The 20329-nt window shown below is 41.1% G+C and overlaps 1 protein-coding gene across 5 annotated transcripts in view; it reads left to right on the top strand.

Annotated features, from left to right (window-relative positions):
* Positions 1-20329, top strand: part of chtopa (chromatin target of PRMT1a) — a 51312-nt gene that overhangs the window by 6489 nt on the left and 24494 nt on the right. For 2 of the 5 annotated variants that reach the window (XM_043684056.1, XM_043684057.1), the window contains exons 2-3: positions 11414-11495; positions 15914-16064. In XM_043684056.1, coding sequence (XP_043539991.1) covers positions 11414-11495; positions 15914-16064 — 233 coding nt within the window. Of the gene's footprint in view, positions 1-369; positions 454-11413; positions 11496-11523; positions 11730-15913; positions 16065-18634; positions 18910-20329 lie in introns of those variants that run through there. The other 3 variants (XM_043684060.1, XM_043684058.1, XM_043684059.1) reach the window with 3 other exon arrangements.

The following is a 20329-nucleotide window of genomic DNA, read 5'->3' as shown; positions in this document are numbered from 1 at the left end:
GGGGGTGAGGCTCAGACCGGGAGGGAGGGCGGGGTGGAGCTGGGGGGGTTCGGGGTCAGGCTCAGACCGGGAGGGAGGTGGGTGGGAGCTGGGGGGTGTGGGTGGGATGATGTGAATTGTTCCATTTTGAGGCCCTCCCAGGCTTGCTCATTTGTCTTCATTCCTGAAGCCTGGTTTAGTTGCATGCAGATGCTGTTGATTTTGAGATTTATAAATTGCCAGCATTCAAATAGGGACAGCTGTGAGTTGTGTTATTCCAACTGTGACTCGTTATCGCAGCATACCTGCGTTTTTTTTCCCATTTAGTAGAAAGAGACGTTTAAGTATTGATTGAATTTCACTTGCACCACAGTTGGTTTGAGGGTCCGCGTTTCACACTGACATGTGGAAGATAAGGCGTCACTGCATCCATATACTGCTGCAACTCCACGAAGAGTCTCCCACCCCACTCCGGTAACACTGCATGGGATTTCTTTCTCTCTTCTTTCCTCTTCTCCTCCCCCCCCCCCCCATGACTAACCCACGCAGACATGGGGAGAATGTACCAACTCCACGCAGTCAGTCACCCAAGGCTGTAATCGAACCTGTGTCCTTGGTGCAATAAGGACCTAGCACTTAACCACTGTGCCACCATGCCACCAGATAGGAACCCACCACAAGTTAAAGCTGCTTGATCAAGCTCGTGCACTGTATACAGATAGTATATATAAAGACATATTAAGCAATATAAAATTTAAAATCAACCTCTTGGGCTGAAGTTGCCTTGAAGCTGGTGCTTTGAGATCAGCGACGTGGTGTCAGGACTTGATGACCTTCCGATCACCACTAAGACCAGGTTACAGTCAAATCGGCTATAAGGAGGTGAGAAAGTGGCGAGTTAGTGATTTTGCTGTGTAAGAGTCGGGTAGTATTTCCCACGTCATTAATAAATCACATTGAAGGCAATGAATATTAACTTTTCTAAAGGTAGTTAAATGGTTCCTTATGCCCCATCGCCTATGTTAAACAGCTCCAAATTCTTTTTCCAGATCCATCTTAAGTTGAGAAGAATAGATTAAATGTTGCACTTCTCCCAATGGGTATTAAAACAGATTTTGAACATGCAGTGTTGTGCTATGCCATTGCAGTTTTATTCCATGGGAAATCTCCAGATGCAGTATTGCAGTTCACAGGACACATATTGTGACTGTCATAGTATAGGTTCTGCTTGTTTTGCTGTTGGATCCAGGAATTCGAGGACAATTTTTTTTAATCATGGCAATCAGCACTTTTAACACATGTATTCCTATTTGCCACACTAAGAGTTGATTCTTATTGTATTTGTTGGCACTAAATGTATTGTTAACACAGGCCAGGCGTTTGAGCCCAGATCACACTAGTATGTTGAGTTAGAAGATCTGTGGGATCGAGTTAAGCCCAATACATAGTCATAGACATGTACAGCATGGAAACAGACCCTTCGGTCCAACCTGTAGTCCAACAGGTTTATTTGGAAGTCCTAGCTTTCAGAGCTGAAAACTAGTACTTTCAAATAAAGCTGTTGGACTATAACTTTGTCTACCCCAGTCCAACACCGGCACCTCCACATCATGCTGAAGAAAGTCTGCAGACTTGATAGCATCTATAGAGAGTGAAATAAAGCATGGTAACAACTGCAAAACCCGTGGGGAATTACCAAGTAATCTCCCTGTGGAGCTTGTTGAATAAGAGTTCCCTTGGTAACAGGCAATGACCTGACAAGCTGGTACGCATCACCTACAACTTTGCAAGGGCCCTCTTGTGGTGCAAAGTGGTATCAATGCACCAAGTCTGAGACACCGAAGTCACACCTGCTCCAATGGTGTGTACAGTAATAACATTTGAGGCAGGTTGATGGGAGAAATGGGTGAAGCATATGCAATCCCTTCCCCCATCTCTACCACCTCCTTTTGATCACTTGCATTGCCTTCAACATGCTTTGCATGTAAATTTAAAATTGACTACATTGTTGTCGTACTGATGGCAGTTAATAGTTTAAAAACAAGAAAAAAAGGTACAGGTCATTTGGTGGTGGGAAAGCCATTCAGTTGTGTGTAAGAGCACATGTGGATATATTTTTTAAAAACACAGCTCTTGTGTCACAGTGTTAGTGTCCCTACCTCTGAGCCAAGCGACCTGGATTCAAATCCCACCTGCTCTAGAGACGTGTCATAACATCTCTGAACAAGTTGATTAGAAAAATATCTATAAAGCAGACCCAGGGATAGGGCTGTCGACCTGTCTGTCCTGGCCTGGAACTAGCCTATGGACACTGAATAGTGATTCTGTTTTGGTGTTCAACAATAAATGACATTACTCTCCAATCGGGCTTCCTGGGTTATTACACACAGTTAATCTTTCAAGTCCAAAGACTCTGTCCATCATCTGGAGAACTAACTGGAACAAACAAAAATGGTACTCATTGGCAATACAGGTATAGGTAGAATCATACTGTAACGTAATCAGGACATGGTTTATGTAATAAATGTGTTCACATTGGCATTTTTTTCATGATGGTTGGTTGACTGGGCTGACTCGTTGGTAGTGTTTATTTCAATGAATGAGAAGTTTGAATTGTGGTTGGAGTTAGGGTTTGATAATTTTCATCTCCATCCTATCCCACTTTGTATGTCACTGAGACAGGAAAGAGAAGTTCTGAGAGTTAACCGTTGGGTGATATGGTTATTCAGTTGAAGATATTCAAAAAGAGCTGACTTGTCCCATTTGTTGTGTTTGAAATGAGTCTGATATCCCTTGAGTCTCGTATGTAGGCTGTAGCTTGTTCTTTCAACATAGTCTCATGGGAAACTTATTTTCCTCAGTATTGCTGCATTTAGCCATGAAGAATTCACAACTGTTGCGGAGAAGGAGATGAAGAATTGGCAACAGATAATATGTGCCAAGTTCTTGAATAAAAACAGTGCTGGAGAAATTGAGCAGGTTTGGCATTATCTGTGGTAAGAGAAATTGTGAACATTTTGAATCTGATGTGAGATTTCTTTATAACTGAAGAGAGAAGCAGAAAACTGCTGGGCTTTATACAATAGAACAAGGTTGGGAGGAGCAAGTGCAACAGAAGAGAAGGCAATGGGAATGTTAGAATGGTGGAGGTTGGTGATCACAATTGCCATGGAAGGTTAGGCTAAGGGAATTGTAATTGTAGTAAGAAAGGAGACTGGTGTGGGTTCAAGGAATTTGTTAGGGAACTAAGAATTATGTTTGGCAATCATTTCATTCTTCCAGGAGAAAGTGAGGACTGCAGATGCTGGAGATCAGAGCTGAAAATGTGTTGTTGGAAAAGCGCAGCAGGTCAGGCAGCATCCAAGGAGCAGGAGGATCGACATTTCGGGCATGAGCCCTTCTTCACCGAAATGTCGATTCTCCTGCTCCTTAGATGCTGCGCTTTTCCAACAACACATTTGTGGGCGGCACGGTGGCACAGTGGTTAGCACTGCTGCCTCACAGCGCCGGCGACGTGGGTTCAATTCCCGCCTCAGGCGACTGACTGTGTGGAGTTTGCACGTTCTCCCCGTGTCTGTGTGGGTTTCCTCCGGGTGCTCCGGTTTCCTCCCACAGTCCAAAGATGTGCAGGTCAGGTGAATTGGCCATGCTAAATTGCCTGTAGTGTTAGGTAAGGGGTAAATGTAGGGGTATGGGTGGGTTGTGCTTCCGTGTGTCGGTGTGGACTTGTTGGGCCGAAGGGCCTGTTTCCACACTCTAATCTCATCTAATCTTTATTTGTGAAGAAATGGTGTTGGAGTAATTGATAGGATTGAAGGCTGACAAATTCCCATGGCCAGATAATCTTCACCGCAGAATACGTAAGGAAGTGGCCACAGAAATAGTGGATGCATTGGCGGGTATCTTTCAAGATTCTTTAGACACTGGAGCACTTCCTACAGATTGAAGGGTAGCTACCATAACCCCTGTATTTAAAAAAGGAAGTGATGAGAAAGGAGAATCATAGTAGCCAGTGAGTTGGATGTTGGTATTGGGCAAGATGCTGGAATCTGTTTCATAGTAGAGCACGTGGGAAACAGTCATAAAAACAGACGCAGTCAGCGTGGATTTACAAAAAGGGGAAAAAACAAAGAAACTGCAGATGTTGGAAATCTGGCCAGTGACTGAACGGACCCAAAATGTTGTCTCTGTTTTCTGTCCACTTCATTCCAGACTGCTAAGTTTCTCTCGCAATTTGTGCTTTTGTTTACAAAAGGGAAATCATACTTGACAAATTACTGGAATTCTTTGAGGATGTAACCAGTAGACTTAATGATGGGGAGCCAATGGATTTGACAAAGTCCCACATAAGAGATTAATGGGTAAAATTAAAGTGCATAGGATTGGGAGTGATATTTTGAGATGGATAGGAAACTGGTTAGCAGACCGGAAACAGTGGGAATAAGTGGATCTTTTTCTGAAAGGAGGCAGTGACCAGTGGTGTATGCAGGGATCGGCACTAGGACCCCAAGTATTCACAATGTGTTAATGATGTACATGACACAACTAAATGTAATATCTCTCAATTTGCAGATGACAAATCTGGGTGGAAGGGTAAGCTGTAATGAGAATGCAGGCATATTGCAGTGTGATTTGGACAGGCAATGAGAATGCGAATGCTCATGGCATATGCAGCATAATTTGGATAAATGTGAGGTTATCCACTTTGGTAGCAATAAAAAAGAATGGAAAATTATTATTTGGTTGTAATTTGAAAAAAGGGAAAGTTCAATAGGTTGTCATGTAGCAGTTGTTAAAAGTGAGTGTGCAAGTGCAGCAGACCGTAAAGAAGTCAAATGATATCTTGGCCTTCATAGTGAAAGGGTTTGAGTACAGGAACTTGGATGTTTTGCAGCAATTCTGCAGAGTTTTGGTGAGGCCACATCTGGGCTATCATGTGCAGTGTTAGTTTCCTTATCCGAGGAAGAATGCTCTTGCTATCAAGGCAGTGCAATGAAGGTGTACCAAATAGTTTCCTGGAATGGCAAGACCGATAATGATAAGAGATTTGAGTTGATTAGGATTGTATTCACTGGTGTTCAGAAGGCTTCGATTTTATATTTTCTTATATATATATATATATATATATATATATATGAGTGGGGGGCGGGCGGTGGAATCAGGGAGGAAGGTATCTCAGAGAAACTTAAAATTCTGACAGGACTAGACTGGTTAGATGCAGGAACAATTCTTCTCAATGTTGGGAGTGTCCAGACCAGGGGTGATAGCTTAAGGATAAGAAATCAATCTTTCATGATCGCTTGGAGAAATGTCTTCATCTGGAGAGTGGTGAATTTGTGGAATTCACCTCCGCAGAACGTGGTTGAGACTGAAATATTGTGTTCTGAAGGAGGAGTTTTATATATATAGCTCTGGAAAAAAGAACTGAGTTGTGGGGTAGAGTGGGATTAGCATATTATTAGATTAGATTCCCTACAGTGTGGAAACAGGCCCTTTGGCCCAACCAGTCCACACTGACCCTCGAAAGAGTAACCCATCCAGACCCATTTCTGAACACTGGGCAATTATAGCACAGCTAATTCACCTGACCTACACATCTTTGTGACTGTGGGAGGAAACCGGAGCACCCGGAGGAAACCCACACAGACACGGGGAGAATGTGCAAACTCCACACAGACAGTCGCCCAAGGCGGGAATTGAACCTGGGACCCTGGTGCTGTGATGCAGCGGTGCTAACCACTGAGCCACCGTGCCACCTCACAGTGGCTCAGTTTGAAGATCAGCCATTGAAGGGCAGAGCAGGCTCAAAAGTTTGAATGGCTTATCTCTGCTCCTTCTGTGAGAGATTTCACTGACAAAGGGGGAATGGGATATATTGAAAACTCACGTTACTTTTCCCCCAAGTCTCATGATAATCATTTAACCATTGTCTATTCTCATCAAAAGCTCATTTCATTTGTTAATCGTTTTGTTTAGGGATTGAAAAATGACGTCCTTAACTGGTTTGGTTTACATGCGACTTCAGACCATGGTGATATGGTTAACTTTTAACTGCCTTCTGAAATGGCTTGAAGAGCCAATCAGTTCTAGGAGAACTAGGGATCGGCAATAAATGCCAACCTTGACAGTGACGGACACCTAAGAGGGAATTTTTAAAAACCCAAGTGAGGCTAAGAGAAGGGTGGAAATTAGAGGACCGGTTTATCAGTTGTGGTGTTTCTGGATGAAGATAGGAAATGGCACTAGTTATAGTCATCAATTCAGTGAGAAGAAAATTGTTGGAGTGGAACTAAAGCAAGGAGAAAGTGAGGAGTGCAGATGCTGGAGAGTCAGAATCGAAAATGGTGGCCCTGGAAAAGAACAACAGGCCAGACAGCATCCAAGGAGTAAGAGAGTTGCGTTTCGGACATAAGCCTTGAAACAAGGAGGGTTCCACAACCCCACAGAAAAATGAACATTACTGCGGTCCTCGTGGTCGCACTTATTATTTGAAGAAAAGTGACATAAGTTAAAGGAAACATCATTCAATAAGTGATACAAGTTCCGCAGAATGTAGGGTGAGGATAGTGGTAGTGTTGGAGAATCAGGTTTGTTTGGGCCTCCTTTCAAGGAAGAAGTGAAAAGCTATATGAGTGTCATTGTGGCTTGGTGCCGAAAGATTGGACTTTGATCATCAATGGGCAGGTAGGGCCAGATAATTGTTGAAATGTTGTCGAGCATCAAAAGGATTGTGTATGTAGGTAGGAAGGGAGCAAAGCATTCAAGATAGGAAGAAATAAGTTTGGTGTGGTTGGCTGAAACCATAGATTTGCCAAGACCTTGAAGGGGATTCCAGACAATGATGAGGTCATTCACAGTTTTGAAAACAATGATTTCATCTTCAGTGGTGGTTTACAGTCAAGAGAGGAAAAGTGACAGTTTTAATGCTGACACTCAGCAAGGTAGAGGTCAGTACACAGATGGTACTGTAATCATCTGTTGTTGGCAGCTTTCATGGCAAGGTCAGGGTTATACCTGAGGCAATGGAGCACAGCAAGTTCAGAAGACAATTAGTGGGAGTTGGTGAAGGAGGGCGAGAACCTGAGGTGGCAGTATCGTGCCAGCAATTCCTCTTGAAAGGTGAAGAATAGTTATGAGGTAAGAGTGTAGTGTATGGGTGGAGGGATGGAGCAGGAAATGATCTGACCTAAAGAATTGGGTCATGCAAAGGATGAATCAAGAATTCCGTGTCATGCTGTGTAGGAAATACATTCTGGGGAAGGCAGAGGGAGTTAAATTTACGTCCTTTACTGAGCACACATCGTTTAGCTTCGGAGGGCAGAAGGTTTATGTTGTGAACACAGTGAAGGTTGGGTTTTATGAAGGAATGGGATTATGATGAATAGATTAGGAGCAGGGATCTGGAGGGTGTCAATGCCAAGAATTTGTTGGAACTTGTATTCCTATACATTTGTTCTGGATGTAGGTTTGCTCGCTGAGCTGGGAAGTTCATTTCCAGACGTTTCATCACCCTACTAGGTAACATTTTCAGTGGGCCTCCGGGCGAAGCACTTTGATTCCTGCTTTCTATTTATATGTTTGGGTTTCTTTGGGTTGGTGATGTCATTTCCTCTGGTGATGTCATTTCCTGTTTTTTTTTTCTCCGTGGTAGATGGGGTCTAACTCCATGTGTTTGTTGATGGAATTCCAGTTGGAATGCCATGCTTCTAGGAATTCTGGTGCGTGTCTCTGTTTGGCTTGTCCTAGAATGGAATTGTTGTCCCAGTTGAAGTGGTAGCCTGCCTTCCCCGGTCAGTAAGAATACTAGTGAGAGAGGGTCATGTTGTTTTGTGGCTAGTTGATGTTCATGTATCCTGGTAGCTTGTTTTCTGCCTGTTTGTCCAATGTAGTATTTGTTACAGTCCTTGCACAGTATTTTGTAAATAACATTAGTTTTGCTTGTGTAGGCTCTTTCAAGTTCATTAGTTGCTGTTTTATAATGTGTTGGTGGGTTTGTGGGCTACTATGATGCGAAGGGGTCTGAGTAGTCTGGCAGTCATTTCCATGTAGCGGAGAGTGGCTACGGTTACTGGATGTGTTTTGTCTTCTTGTTTGGATTTGTCGCAGAGAAATCTGCAGACAGTGTTCATGGGTACCCGTTCTTTTTGAATACACTATATAGATGATTTTCCTCTGCTCTGCATAGTTCATCTGTGCTGCAGTGTGTGGTGGCTTGTTGGAATAATGTTCTGATACAGCTTTGTTTGTGGATGTTGGGGTGATTGCTTCTGTAGTTCAATATTTGGTCCGTATGTGGTGTTTTCCTGTAGACCCTGGTTTGAAGTTCCCCATTGGCTGTTCGCTCTACCGTGACATCTAGGATAGGCAGTTTGTTGTTTTCCTCCTCTTTAGTGAATTTTATGCCAGTAAGGGTATTATTGATGGTCTTGAAGGTTTCCTCTAATTTGTTTCGTTTCGTGATGACAAAGGTGCCATCCATGTAGCTGACCCAAAGTTTGCGTTGGATGATTGGCAGAGCTGTTTGTTCAAGTCTCTGCATTACTGCCTCTGCTGAGAACCCTGAAATAGGAGATCCCATGGGTGTTCCATTGGTTTGTCTGTAGATTTTGTTGTTGAAGGTGAAGTGTGTGGTAAGGCATAGGTCTACTAGCTTGACGATGCTGTCCTTGCTGATGAGGTTTGTGGTGTTTAGTGTATGTGTCTTTGGGTCTAATAGTGTAGTCAGTGTTTCCTTGGCCAGGTTAATGTTGATTGATGTAAACAGGGCTGTTGCATTAAAGTACACCATTATTTCATCCTCTTCTATTTTAGTGTCTTTGGTCTTCAGAAATTCTTGGGTGGAGTGGATGGAATGGTGTGAGTCTTCTACTAAGTGTTTTAGTCTTTGGTGTAGCTCCTTGGCCAATCTGTAAGTTGGTGTTCCAGGTAGCGAGACTATGGGTCTGAGGGGGGCTCCTGGTTTGTGAATTTTGGGTAATCCGTAGAAGTGTGGTCTGTTGGATCCGTCTGGTTTCATTTTTTGCTAGTCAGTCTTATTTATTTCTCCCAGATTTCTGAAGTTTTTGAGTAGGGCTGAGATTCAGTTCTCTCGTTGTGGGGTTGGGTGTATTGCTACTTGTTGGTAAGTGATGGTATCTGTAAGTAGTGCATTCGCCTTTTCAATGCAGTTGAATTTCAATAAATAAGACAGACTTCCAAAAAGTGAAACCAGATGGATACAACACACCACGCTTCTTCAGATAGAGCGAACAGCCAATGGGGAGCTTCAAACCAGAATCTATTGGAAAACAATACATACGGACCAAATATTGAACTACAGAAGCAATCGCCCCAACATCCACAAACAAAGCTGCATCAGAACATTATTCCATCGAGCCACCACACACTGCAGCGCAGAGCAGAGGAAAAATCACCTATACAGTGTTTTCATAAAGAATGGGTACCCAATGAACCCTATCCGTAGATTTCTCAGCAACAAATCCAAACAAGTAGGCAAAATGCATCCAGAACCCCTAGCCACTGTCCCCGACATCAAAGGCATCTCGGAAATGACTGCCAGACTACTCATACCCCTTGGCACCAATGTACCCCACAAACCCACCAACACACTATAAAACAGCAGCTAATGAACTTGAAAGACCCGATACAGACAATAAGCAAAACTAATGTCATTTACAAAATACCATGCAAGGACTGTAACATACACTACATTGGACGAATGAGCAAATAGCCACCAGGATACATGAACATCAGCTAGCCACAAAACGACATGATCCTCTCCCTAGTATCCTTACATACAGAAGAGGAAGGCCACCACTTCGACTAGGACAAAAAATCCATTCTGGGACCAGCCAAACAGACATGCATGAGAATTCCTAGAAGCATGACATTCCAATCGGAACTCTATCAACAAACACATAGAGTTAGACCCCCATCTACCACCCCTTTAGAAAAAGAACAGGAAATGATATCACCAACCCAAAGAAACCCAAACATAGAAAGCAGGAATTATCAACAGTGCTTTGCCTGGAGGCCCACTGAAGATGTTACCTAGTAGGGTGGAAATGAAGCTTCTAGCTCAGTGGGCAAACCTACATTCAGAACCCCAACCTGAGCTACAAATCTTCTCAAAAATTGCTATACACTTGTATTGTTGTCCCATTATCTCTTCAGTCGAAGTAAAACGCTCAGAGAGACAGTATGGTTTTACTTGACTTTATTCTGGCCCTGGAAGGAGAGAGAACAATCACCCATGTGCACTGAGATATGAGTTCATTGTCTTCTCTGGAACAGCAATTTCTAAATGAATTGTCTAGCCATTTTACAGGGATGAGCATCCAGATAACACAACGTACATATTGATTGGGTGACCGTTAGAATCATTGAGTGTCAATGGCAAAGATCAAGCCTTCTGGTGTTACACAATGAATCTTCTTAACCTTAACTGGCTTTACATAATGAATATGTTTCACTTTGTTAAACGGACATTACATACTGTGCTTCAAATATTGTTAAATGGCTTTAAATAATGAATGCTTTTCCACCTTGTTAACCTATTACCCTTGCTGCCAGCACCCCATTGCTAACTAAGTTCTTATCTGATCTAAGTCATGCTCAGCTGAACCTCTTGTTTAACAAAACTCAAAACATAACTCTTTCCCTACCTGCTCATAGCCTTTACACATTCTCACATGAATGGAAGTATAGAAAGATCTTGTTAAGATGTTGAATGAGATGCATGGAACTCTGAGCCTTGATTTAAGGTAGTGGGAGTCCATACTGATTGAGACTGTGCTGACTGAGAGATAAGTAGACTGTGCGCATTGTCAAGATATTGGTATATAGAGACAATTTTTTGCCCTTGATGTTTTAATCAATCTAATGCTAACTGTGATAACAGCCTGGCACTGACAATTGTGTGTGCATGACCAAGCCTGATGAGTTTTGCAGCGACAGTGATAAAGTTGGTTTGAGTTTGGATTATGAAATATGTCCTGAGCTTGTATATGCATGAAGCTCACTTCAGGATATTACAAGCTATACTATTTTTAGAATTAGTGAGAGGTGAAACAGTTGACAAAATGAAATACCAATCCTGTGGCTGATTAGCAGTTGACTTTAAAATAAATGAAAGTAATTGTCATTCACTCTGAAAATATTACAGTGAGCATGTACATGTTTTTGTGATCCACTTTAGCAGTTGAATAAAGATTCTGCTCTAAAACGAGGAGCCACACTGACTACGTATTGACATGCATTGCTAGTGTTGAGAACTATCTTTGCATAACATTCTAGCTAGTTATCAATATAGTTCAGTTACAAAGTGTAAATTTTCAAGATTGTCAATAATATGTTTTATATGAATGAGTAGAGATTAATCATGAAGATCTCAGCTATTGGTATGTTCTGATTATGATTCTTTTTTCTCTCACAGAGCATCAAAGTCTCATAATGTCTGCCCCATCAACACCAAAGATTGTGCTGAAAAGCACAACCAAGATGTCACTGAACGAGCGGTGAGGCAGCCGACAACATTTCAAGTGCCAATCATGTAGCTGATTAGCAATTGCAGAATATATAAGTGCACAATGATTTCCAGGGATTCACCATAGGAGAATGTTGCTCTTCTCTTAAATATTACTGCTCCAGTAGTTGATGGCACTTAATAAAGCAGTTATCAGATGCAAAAAAACGTTTTGTGAAGGACGGTGACCTAGGTGGTAGAATGATGCGGGGCTGTTTCGCTGAACGTAAGAACAAGCTGATTATAAGAATGTGGTTTTGTGGCAATGACCCTAGTGGTAAGATTGGCACAGTTTTGTGCATCCCCTTCCTGCTCTTATTTGTGGTTTTGCATAAATTTCAACAGAAACTACAGCAGTGGTGACTAGTTAATCTGGGCTGCAACAGCCTCCCTGTCCTGTCCTTGACAGACACATCAGCTGTGCTGTGTGGTCTGATCTGTAAGAGGCAGCTGGTGGGCACTATCGATCAAGTCCAAAGACCTCCTGTATGCACCTGGGGTCTTGTAAGTGACATACAATCTGCTTCATGGTATGCTTTCTCTCTTTCAGCTGTTTCTTCTTCACTTGTAAAAATGATCTGATCTTTCTTAAAACATAGATGTTGGCTAACCAACAACTCCTCCACTTTATTGCCGTCTTTTTGCTCATTGGCTTCTTAATGCAGTTGCCAACTGTTACAGTAAAGTACTCTCAACTCTCTCTTTTTCGCAAGTTTTTGCAAAGGCATCAGTTCTTTGTTGATTGAATGTTATTAGGCGCCCCAGCATCCATGTTTTCAGTTTGAGCTGGGCTGGCATTTGTTAATGGGAAGAGTAGCGATACACGCTAATGAAAGGTGTACAGAAAATAGAATTGTTACAAGGTACAGGGTTTCTTTTGCAGCCATCATGTAAAAAGTCCAATAAAGAGGGAGCTTTGCTGGATATAGTAATGGGAAACAAGCCAAAATAAATGAGAAGTGAGCTTGGGGCACATCTAGACAGCAGTGGTCTCAGAATAGCAAGGTTGAAAATAAATCTTGATCAATGATTTTTAGAAGAATGAAATTAATACAAATCAACTGGAAAGAATTATTGATGATGACATAGCTGCAGTTGAATATATTTTCCATGATCCGTAGTGTTGAGAAATATAACCCACTGGAAAGCGGAGATATCAAATGAATATCAAATAAATATCAAATAGCACACGTCAAAAAAAATAAATTGAAACCAAAGCAAAAACAAATACAAAATGTCTAAGTTTTAAAATTTTGTGTCTTATCTGTGGGGAATAATTATTATGTATCAATGTACACCTAATGGAGAAATAAATCTAAAAGGCAGGGCAAAAATAAACAGTCAAGTTATTGAGGAATGAAAAATAGACATGCGGTTGAAGCTTTTCATCTTGCACTCATCAGGAGATATGCAAGAATACATCAAAGGCTTCAACACTTCATTCTGTAGAAGAGAAAAGTGTTGCTCAGTTGATAAATGTGGTGCCGACAGCAACAAAGAAACCTTGCCAGCACCCTTTCAACAACTCAAAAGTACTTGTAGAAACATGGCCTAAGTAATTTTTGTGGCAGGGGTGATATTGAAAGAGGAGATCAAAGAGCATCAAGAAGTAAAAATATTAATGGAAGAAAATTTATAAATTCATAAAACTTTGGATACAATTCCTGGTCCACATAGATTACATTTGCACTTTGTTACAACCTACAACCTGGGAAATTGTGCTGATGTTTGAGCCCCATGGCTTCTAGAGGGACACTGCAAAAGTGAAATGATTTAATCAAATGCACACAGTCCTTGGAAACCTGGGTCAGAACCCTGGAACTCCTTCCACGAAGTCAGTTTGTGTTTATCTACAGCATAAGGACTAAAGCAGTTTAAGAATGCAGCCTAAAACCCCTATCTCCAGGGCAACTAAGGAGGGGAAATAAAAGCTTCCAGCCAAAAGTGCACCCATCTCTCATGAGTGAATTAACTGAAAAAAGAAACAGCTTAATGGGATCAGGTTAACAGTAAACACTGACCAGGTTCCTATATTAAGTTCTAGCCATTAGTAAATGAACCTATGAACTATTGAAATATGGCTGTATTAGTTACAACTTAACCCCCATTGAAGACTCTTGGACGCACAGAGAAACAAAAAAGAAAAATTGATTGAGTCCAGGAAAAAATTCTGGAAAACTCAATCCAATAGCATCAATCCACAAGGTTCAATGACATTCCTTTTGCTTACCAAAGCCACCTCTTCACTCCCCTTTTTCCAGGCTTGCAGGAGGCACAAGGTGATTTGTACACTGAGTTCACAGTCTCTTGAAGATTGTTTAAAGGCAACTTATGGCATCTAATAGGAAAATGTAATTGGCTTTCCTTTAGACTCCGAGATTCTTTCTGCAGAGAGAGAGTGACACAGAACCTGTTTTCCAGGTCTGGATTTTACTTCCCCTCAATCGTAAGCACTCAGTCTATTCACTTACCTGGGAGGTGATCATGGAGTTGCCGCCAAGATGGTGAATTCTGTCATCTGAACCTGATCACAATTGCAAACCAATTGGTGATCTGTTGTTCACTGAATTTCATTTAGTGTCCACACCCTGGTTCTATGCCATCTTATTCTTCCCATTCCTCTTCTCTCTTTCCCCCTCCCCCTGTCCACTCACTGACCCCATACCCCTTCCCCAAATGTCTTGAACAAAGCAGTACAAACACAATTCTCACTGAGTGCAAATAACTTATTTTCAGAGGTGCAGCATTTCTTCCCACAGTCCTTGGTGTTTTAAAACAATATTGACCCATAATCCAAAATAAAGATAAACGAAAAGGTGAGATATTCATAAGATAAGAGGTGAGAAAGGTGACAGCCGAACCATAATTAAATTTAATTAAGTAATTTTAAAATAATATAGTGAATACTTAATACATTTCTTTTAATTAAAGGCGATCAATGAAGCTTAAGGAACTACAGATAATACGTGTCACTTTAGAAGCAGGGTAGTCGATAGAATCCTTATTCAAATGCGTTCAAATCATACAGAAACTGAAAATCTAATGGTGTGAATTATGGAAGGTTTGATCAACTGAATTATTGGAAGTAGTGGAATGGATTAAACTAATCAGTTCTCTATATTCACATGGCTTTCATTTAGTTGTTACGCAGGGTCAAGTTTTAGATCAGAAGATGGAATTAGGGCAAGTCACAGAATGCCCTCTCAGACTGACAGAAATGTTGGAAGCTGCATTCTGTTGGGATTACTTCACTGTTTACATAAATTAGTCTTGAATTGGAAGTGCAATCTAAAAATTTAACAAAATGAAGAAAATAGGAATGACTTTGTGAAAATGGATGTGTATTTGGCAAATGAAGTTGGTATATTTAGGTGGGAAGGGTAGCAAGGACATGCATTACCTGGGAAAGTTGAGTGAAACATGAGGAAAAGCTGAATATGTTAACAAAGTTACGTGATAAATAGAAGGAAACTTAAATGGGGCATAAACATCAAGAGGGCAGATAGCTTGTTTCTAAGCTCCAAGTGTTAAAGTGTATTACAATATATTTATGAAGCTTAATTTCCAGTGACGACATCAATCATTAGTCGGGGAAACTGAACAAGTTTTTCCTAACCTAGGAGTGTAGTATTCTCTCTGGCTCACTATCTTTAAAACTTGAGCCATTGGGACTGGTTTGTCACTAATCCAGTAGTGAGAAGTATATTTTGTGCTCACAGTCAAAACAAATATTTGCCTGATTAGTTTTGTTTTGAGCATTGTTTCAATAATCTTGTTGAACGTTTGGTTTGACAGTTAAAAGTGGTTAGAGATTTTATTTCAGTTTGGCAGTTTTTGACAAGATGTTGCTGCTGTGTATTTGGTAGTGAAGTTATTAGAAATTTTGGAAGATTCCTTATGTCTGATACTTAATAACTATACCAGCTGATACGGTCATCAAATCCATGTGAAGGATACAGATATGTGAATAAGATATAGAAGCAAAATTTTAAAAATCCTTCCTTTGCAGAATATTTACCTTTTGGAAAGCCTGTGCCCAAAATGAATGGGTGTGAGCCCAGTAGATAGTTTTGAGTTGTTGATGATTAATATTTTCTTTTGCTGTGCCTTTCAATCCTTTCCACAAACACTTCACACTTTCTCTTTTTTCCATTCATGTTTTCATCTTGCTGCTTTGATTTTTCTTGCATTAAATGTTGCCCTTTTTTTTTCTCTGATAACTCAGCCTGCAGTTGTTGCAATCCCAGAATCAGGGGAATGAACACATTTTAACAAGAAAAGAAAATGTGCCACATATCTCTATACTGAAAGGTTTCAGTGGGAACTGGGGCACCATAGCTGAGGGGCTCGAATTGCCTTTGAGTTCTGTGTATTAAAACCTGTTTAAACCACTTCTGTTCAACCTTGAAGCTTTACCAACATGCTGAAGAACAAACAGCCTCCAACGGTGAGCATTCGAGCAACGATGCAGCAGCAGCAACTGGCAAGTGCCAGAAACCGCCGTTTGGCGCAGCAAATGGAGAACAGGCCCTCTGTCCAAGCTGCGCTCAAGTTGAAGCAGGTGAGCAACAACTTCCCGGTGACGTTTTCTTCTCCATCATCTCAGGATTTCCATGGCATGCGTCATTCTCCAGTTTGCTTTCTCAAAATGGTCTGCTGCTCTACATCCGATGGTCGTACTCTCCAACCAGCTGTTAATCCGAATGTAAAAATTAATGTGAGTGATAGCACCTTTTCCTCGTTTCCTTCCTCCATGGAAGGAACTGTATAGTGACTTCGTCTTCAGCTATATTGAAATCAAAGGAGCTCTTATGGAGAATTGCAGACATGAGAATACTGAATCATGAGCCTTACTGACTGACCACTACTTTTTTCTGGAAGCTTTTGGATCTTGATACTTTTTTCCATGATTTCAGGTGCTGATAGCAATTTAATATGTAGAAGCATTTCAAATTCACCTAAATCACTAAAGAAATGTTACCATTTATATAGTAGTTCAAGGACAATAGTCATTCAGTATTAAGTTAAAGTGATATCTTTGAGGGTGTATTTTTTAGGTGGGAGGATAAAAACAACTGTACAAATCTGCTCCCCAACCCTGAGAGTATGGTACGATGTGACTTCTCACTGGGTTCAAATTGTATTGAAGGAAAAGATTTCTAAAGTGTAAACTTTGGAGAAAATGCAAGGCTTCAGAATGACATGGCTTCAGTGAGTATAAGTCTTTCTCCCAATTAGGGGAAGTACTTTAGCTCAAATTTGTACAGACGTTAACGTGAAATACATAAAAAAATAACCCATTTTGGAAAGGGAGGGAAGCCAAGAAGATCAGGGGAAAAACCTAATAAAGGTGTACAAAATCTCAGAAGTTGATGGTCTGTGTTGTGATTGTGAGGAGAAACATGAATTTTCTTTTGCTCTGGCAGGTCATAAGTTATCTTTGTAAATACAGATTCTCAAAGTTTTTCTATTTGAACTAATACAAGCATTTAATGTTTCTCTATCTGTTAGAACATGACTAATTTGTCAGAAACTTGGTGATTTGGTGACTCATGCTAGTGAGTCATTTTCAGGGTGATTGTACATGAATACTTTTGCATATTTTGTTGTGGTTATGCATTTTGTGGTTTAATTTTGCATTTTAGCAGCTCTTCTATGTATGTAAAACTATGTAGAGGCAATGTCCCTGATGGTAGTCTTGCTGGACTATTAATCCAGAGACCCCGATAATATTCTGGGAAGTTGGGTTCAAATCCCACCATAGCTAATGGTAAAATCTGTTTTCAATGCAAAATAATCTGGAGTTCAAATCTAACAATGACTATGAGACAGTTGTTGACTGTCATTAAAATCCTATAGAATTCACTGGGTCCTTTAGGGAAGGAAACTGGTCTGGCTTACATGTGACTCCAGATTTTGAATAATGTGGCTGATTCTTAACTGACCTCTGGGTCATTATGGATAGCTGATAAATGCTGGCCTAGCCACTGCCCATATTTTGTGCATTAAGTTTTAAAGGTATTTCCTGGGAATCCTGTAAATCAAAGATTTAATTTCTTGTGACAAGGGTTCAGCTGTGGTGATGAGAGGGGCTTACTTGTGAATTTCGAGTACCAGGCATTAATGTTTTAAAGGTTTTCTTGTCTCATCATCATGAGACTGTAGGAATAGGAGAAGGCAAATCAGCGTGGGTCTGTTACACTATTCATTTAAATTGCGACACATCTGCTTCAAATCCATTTTCCAGCACTTTTTTCATATCCGTTGATGTTCTTAAATTCGTATTGCTTTCTGGATTGAACGTGATTACTGAGCTTCCACAGCTCTGATGTATTCACCACCTGCTGAGTGAAGAAATTTTCTCATCTCAGTCTCAATTCACCTTCTCCTTTATTCTGAGATCCCTGATTCTAGACTTAGCAAACAGGGAAATTGTTCAAGTAACCTGTCATGCCTAATAAGAATATTGCAAATTTTATTGAGATCAACTGATAGCAAGTTTTGAGAAAATTTGTAGCTCAGATTAAGGTTCTGGATGTAGGTTTGTTTGCTGAACTGGAAGGTTCGTTTTCAGATGTTTCATCACCATACTAGGTAACATCCATGAGCCTTCGGGTGAAGCACTGGTGACACAGTCTGCTTTCTATTTGTTTGGGTTTCCTTGGGTTGGTGATGTCATTTCCTGTTCTTTTTCTCAGGGGGTGGTAAATGAGGTCCGAGTCAATGTGTTCGTTGGAGTTCTGGTTGAAATGCCATTCGTCTAGGAATTGGGCGGCACAGTGGTTAGCACTGCTGCTTCACAGCACCAGAGACCTGGGTTCAATTCCCGCCTCAGGCGACTGACTGTGTGGAGTTTGCACATTCTCCCCTTGTCTGCGTGGGTTTCCTCCGGGAGCTCCGGTTTCCTCCCACAGTCCAAAAGATGTGCAGGTTAGGTGAATTGGCCATGTTAAATTGTCCGTAATGTTAGGTAAGGGGTAAATGTAGGGGTATGGGTGGTTTGCGCTTCGGCGGGTCGGTGTGGACTTGTTGGGCCGAAGGGCCTGTTTCCACACTGTAAGTAATCTAATCTAATTTAATCTAATCTAATCTAATCTAATCTTGTGCGTGGCTCTGTTTGGTTTGTCCTAGGATGGAAGTGGTGAGAGTGGGTCAATACCGTCACGCCAGTAAGGGTATTATTGATGCAACACATCCAACAAGCAGATAAAACACGTCCAGAAATCCTAGTCACTCTCCCCTACATCAAAGATGTCTCGGAAATGACTGCCAGACTACTCAAACTTCTTGGCATCATGGGAGCTCGCAAATCCACCAACACAGTAAAACAGCAGCTAATGAACTTGAAAGACCTTATACAGACAACAAACAAAACTAACGTCATTTACAAAATACCTTGCAAGAACTGTGGCAAACAGGCAGAAAACTAGTGACCAGGATACATGAACATCAACTCGCCACAAAAACACATGACCCACTCTCACTAGTATCTTTACATACAGATGAGGAAGGACACCACTTCGACTGGGACAACACATCCATCCTAGGACAGGCCAAACAGAGACAAGCACAAGAATTCCTAGAAGCATGGAATTCCAACCGTAACTCTATCAAAAAACACATTGACTTGGATCCCATTTACCGGCCCCTGAGAAAAAGAACAGGAAATTACATCACAACAGGAAATGATGTCACCAACCCAAGGAAACCTAAACACAAATACAAAGTAGGCCATGCCACCAGTGCTTCATTTAGAGGCACACTGATGATAACTATTATGGTGATGACTCGTCTGAAAACAAACCTTCCAGCTCAGCGAGCAAACCTACATCCATCAATTCTGATTTCAAAACTCTGAACAGTACAGACTAGTTCCCTTAATCTCCTCAAAACAAGCTGTCTCAACACCTGTTCAGTTGCTAAAATCCTGAAAATTTGATTATTACTAAGATTAATATGCCAGCAGACTGGAGAGTGGCTAATGTGCCTTTATTTAAGAAAGGCTGTCAGGAGAAGCCTGGGAATGTAGACCTGAGAGTCTACCGTCAGTGGTGGGTAAATTGTTGAAGGTGAATCTGAAAGATAGAATTTACATGTATTTGATGAGGCAAGAAATGATTAGGGATAGTCAGCATGGTCTTGTGCAAAGGAAATCGTATCTGTCAAACTTGAGTTTTTTTGAGGAAGGAACCAAAAGGATTGAGGGCAGAGCGGTAGACATTGTTTACTTGGCCTTTCAGTAAAGCCTTTAATTAGTTTATCAAACTTTATCAAAGTCAAATCACATGCGATTCAGGGTGAGCTTGCCAAGTGGATTTGCAGTAGGAGACATATGTTGGTAGTGGAGAGTTGTTTTTCGGACTGGAGGCCTGTGACCAGCAGTGATCCACAGGGATCTGTGCTGGGTCCACTTTTGTTTATATAAATGATTTTGGATTAGAATATAGGAAGCCTGGCTAGTAAGTTTGTGGATGGCACCAAAATTGGTGGTAGTGGACAGTGAAGAGGGCTATCCAAGATGACAAAGAGATCTTGATCAATTGGGTCAATGGGCTGAGGAGTGGCAGGTGAAGTTAATTTGGAAAAAGTCGAGGTACTGCATTTTGGTAAAACAAGGGCAAGACTTGTATACGCAGTAAAATGGGACTAATTTGGGAGCATAGTTGATGTGGACTAGTTGGATCGAAGGCTGTGTTTATACATTGTACGAATCTGACTTATATTTTGACTACCATTTGGAGAACTACTGTTTTCTCAACACATCCTATCACTTTATCCAGACAATCCCACTCTTTCTGACAAACTTGTACATTGTAATTTGATATG

The sequence above is a fragment of the Chiloscyllium plagiosum genome, chromosome 51, assembly GCF_004010195.1.
Source record: "Chiloscyllium plagiosum isolate BGI_BamShark_2017 chromosome 51, ASM401019v2, whole genome shotgun sequence".
In the NCBI taxonomy this organism is placed as follows: Eukaryota; Metazoa; Chordata; class Chondrichthyes; order Orectolobiformes; family Hemiscylliidae; genus Chiloscyllium; species Chiloscyllium plagiosum.
Note: the sequence above shows the minus strand (reverse complement) of the source record. Positions and strands in the feature narration are given on the sequence as shown.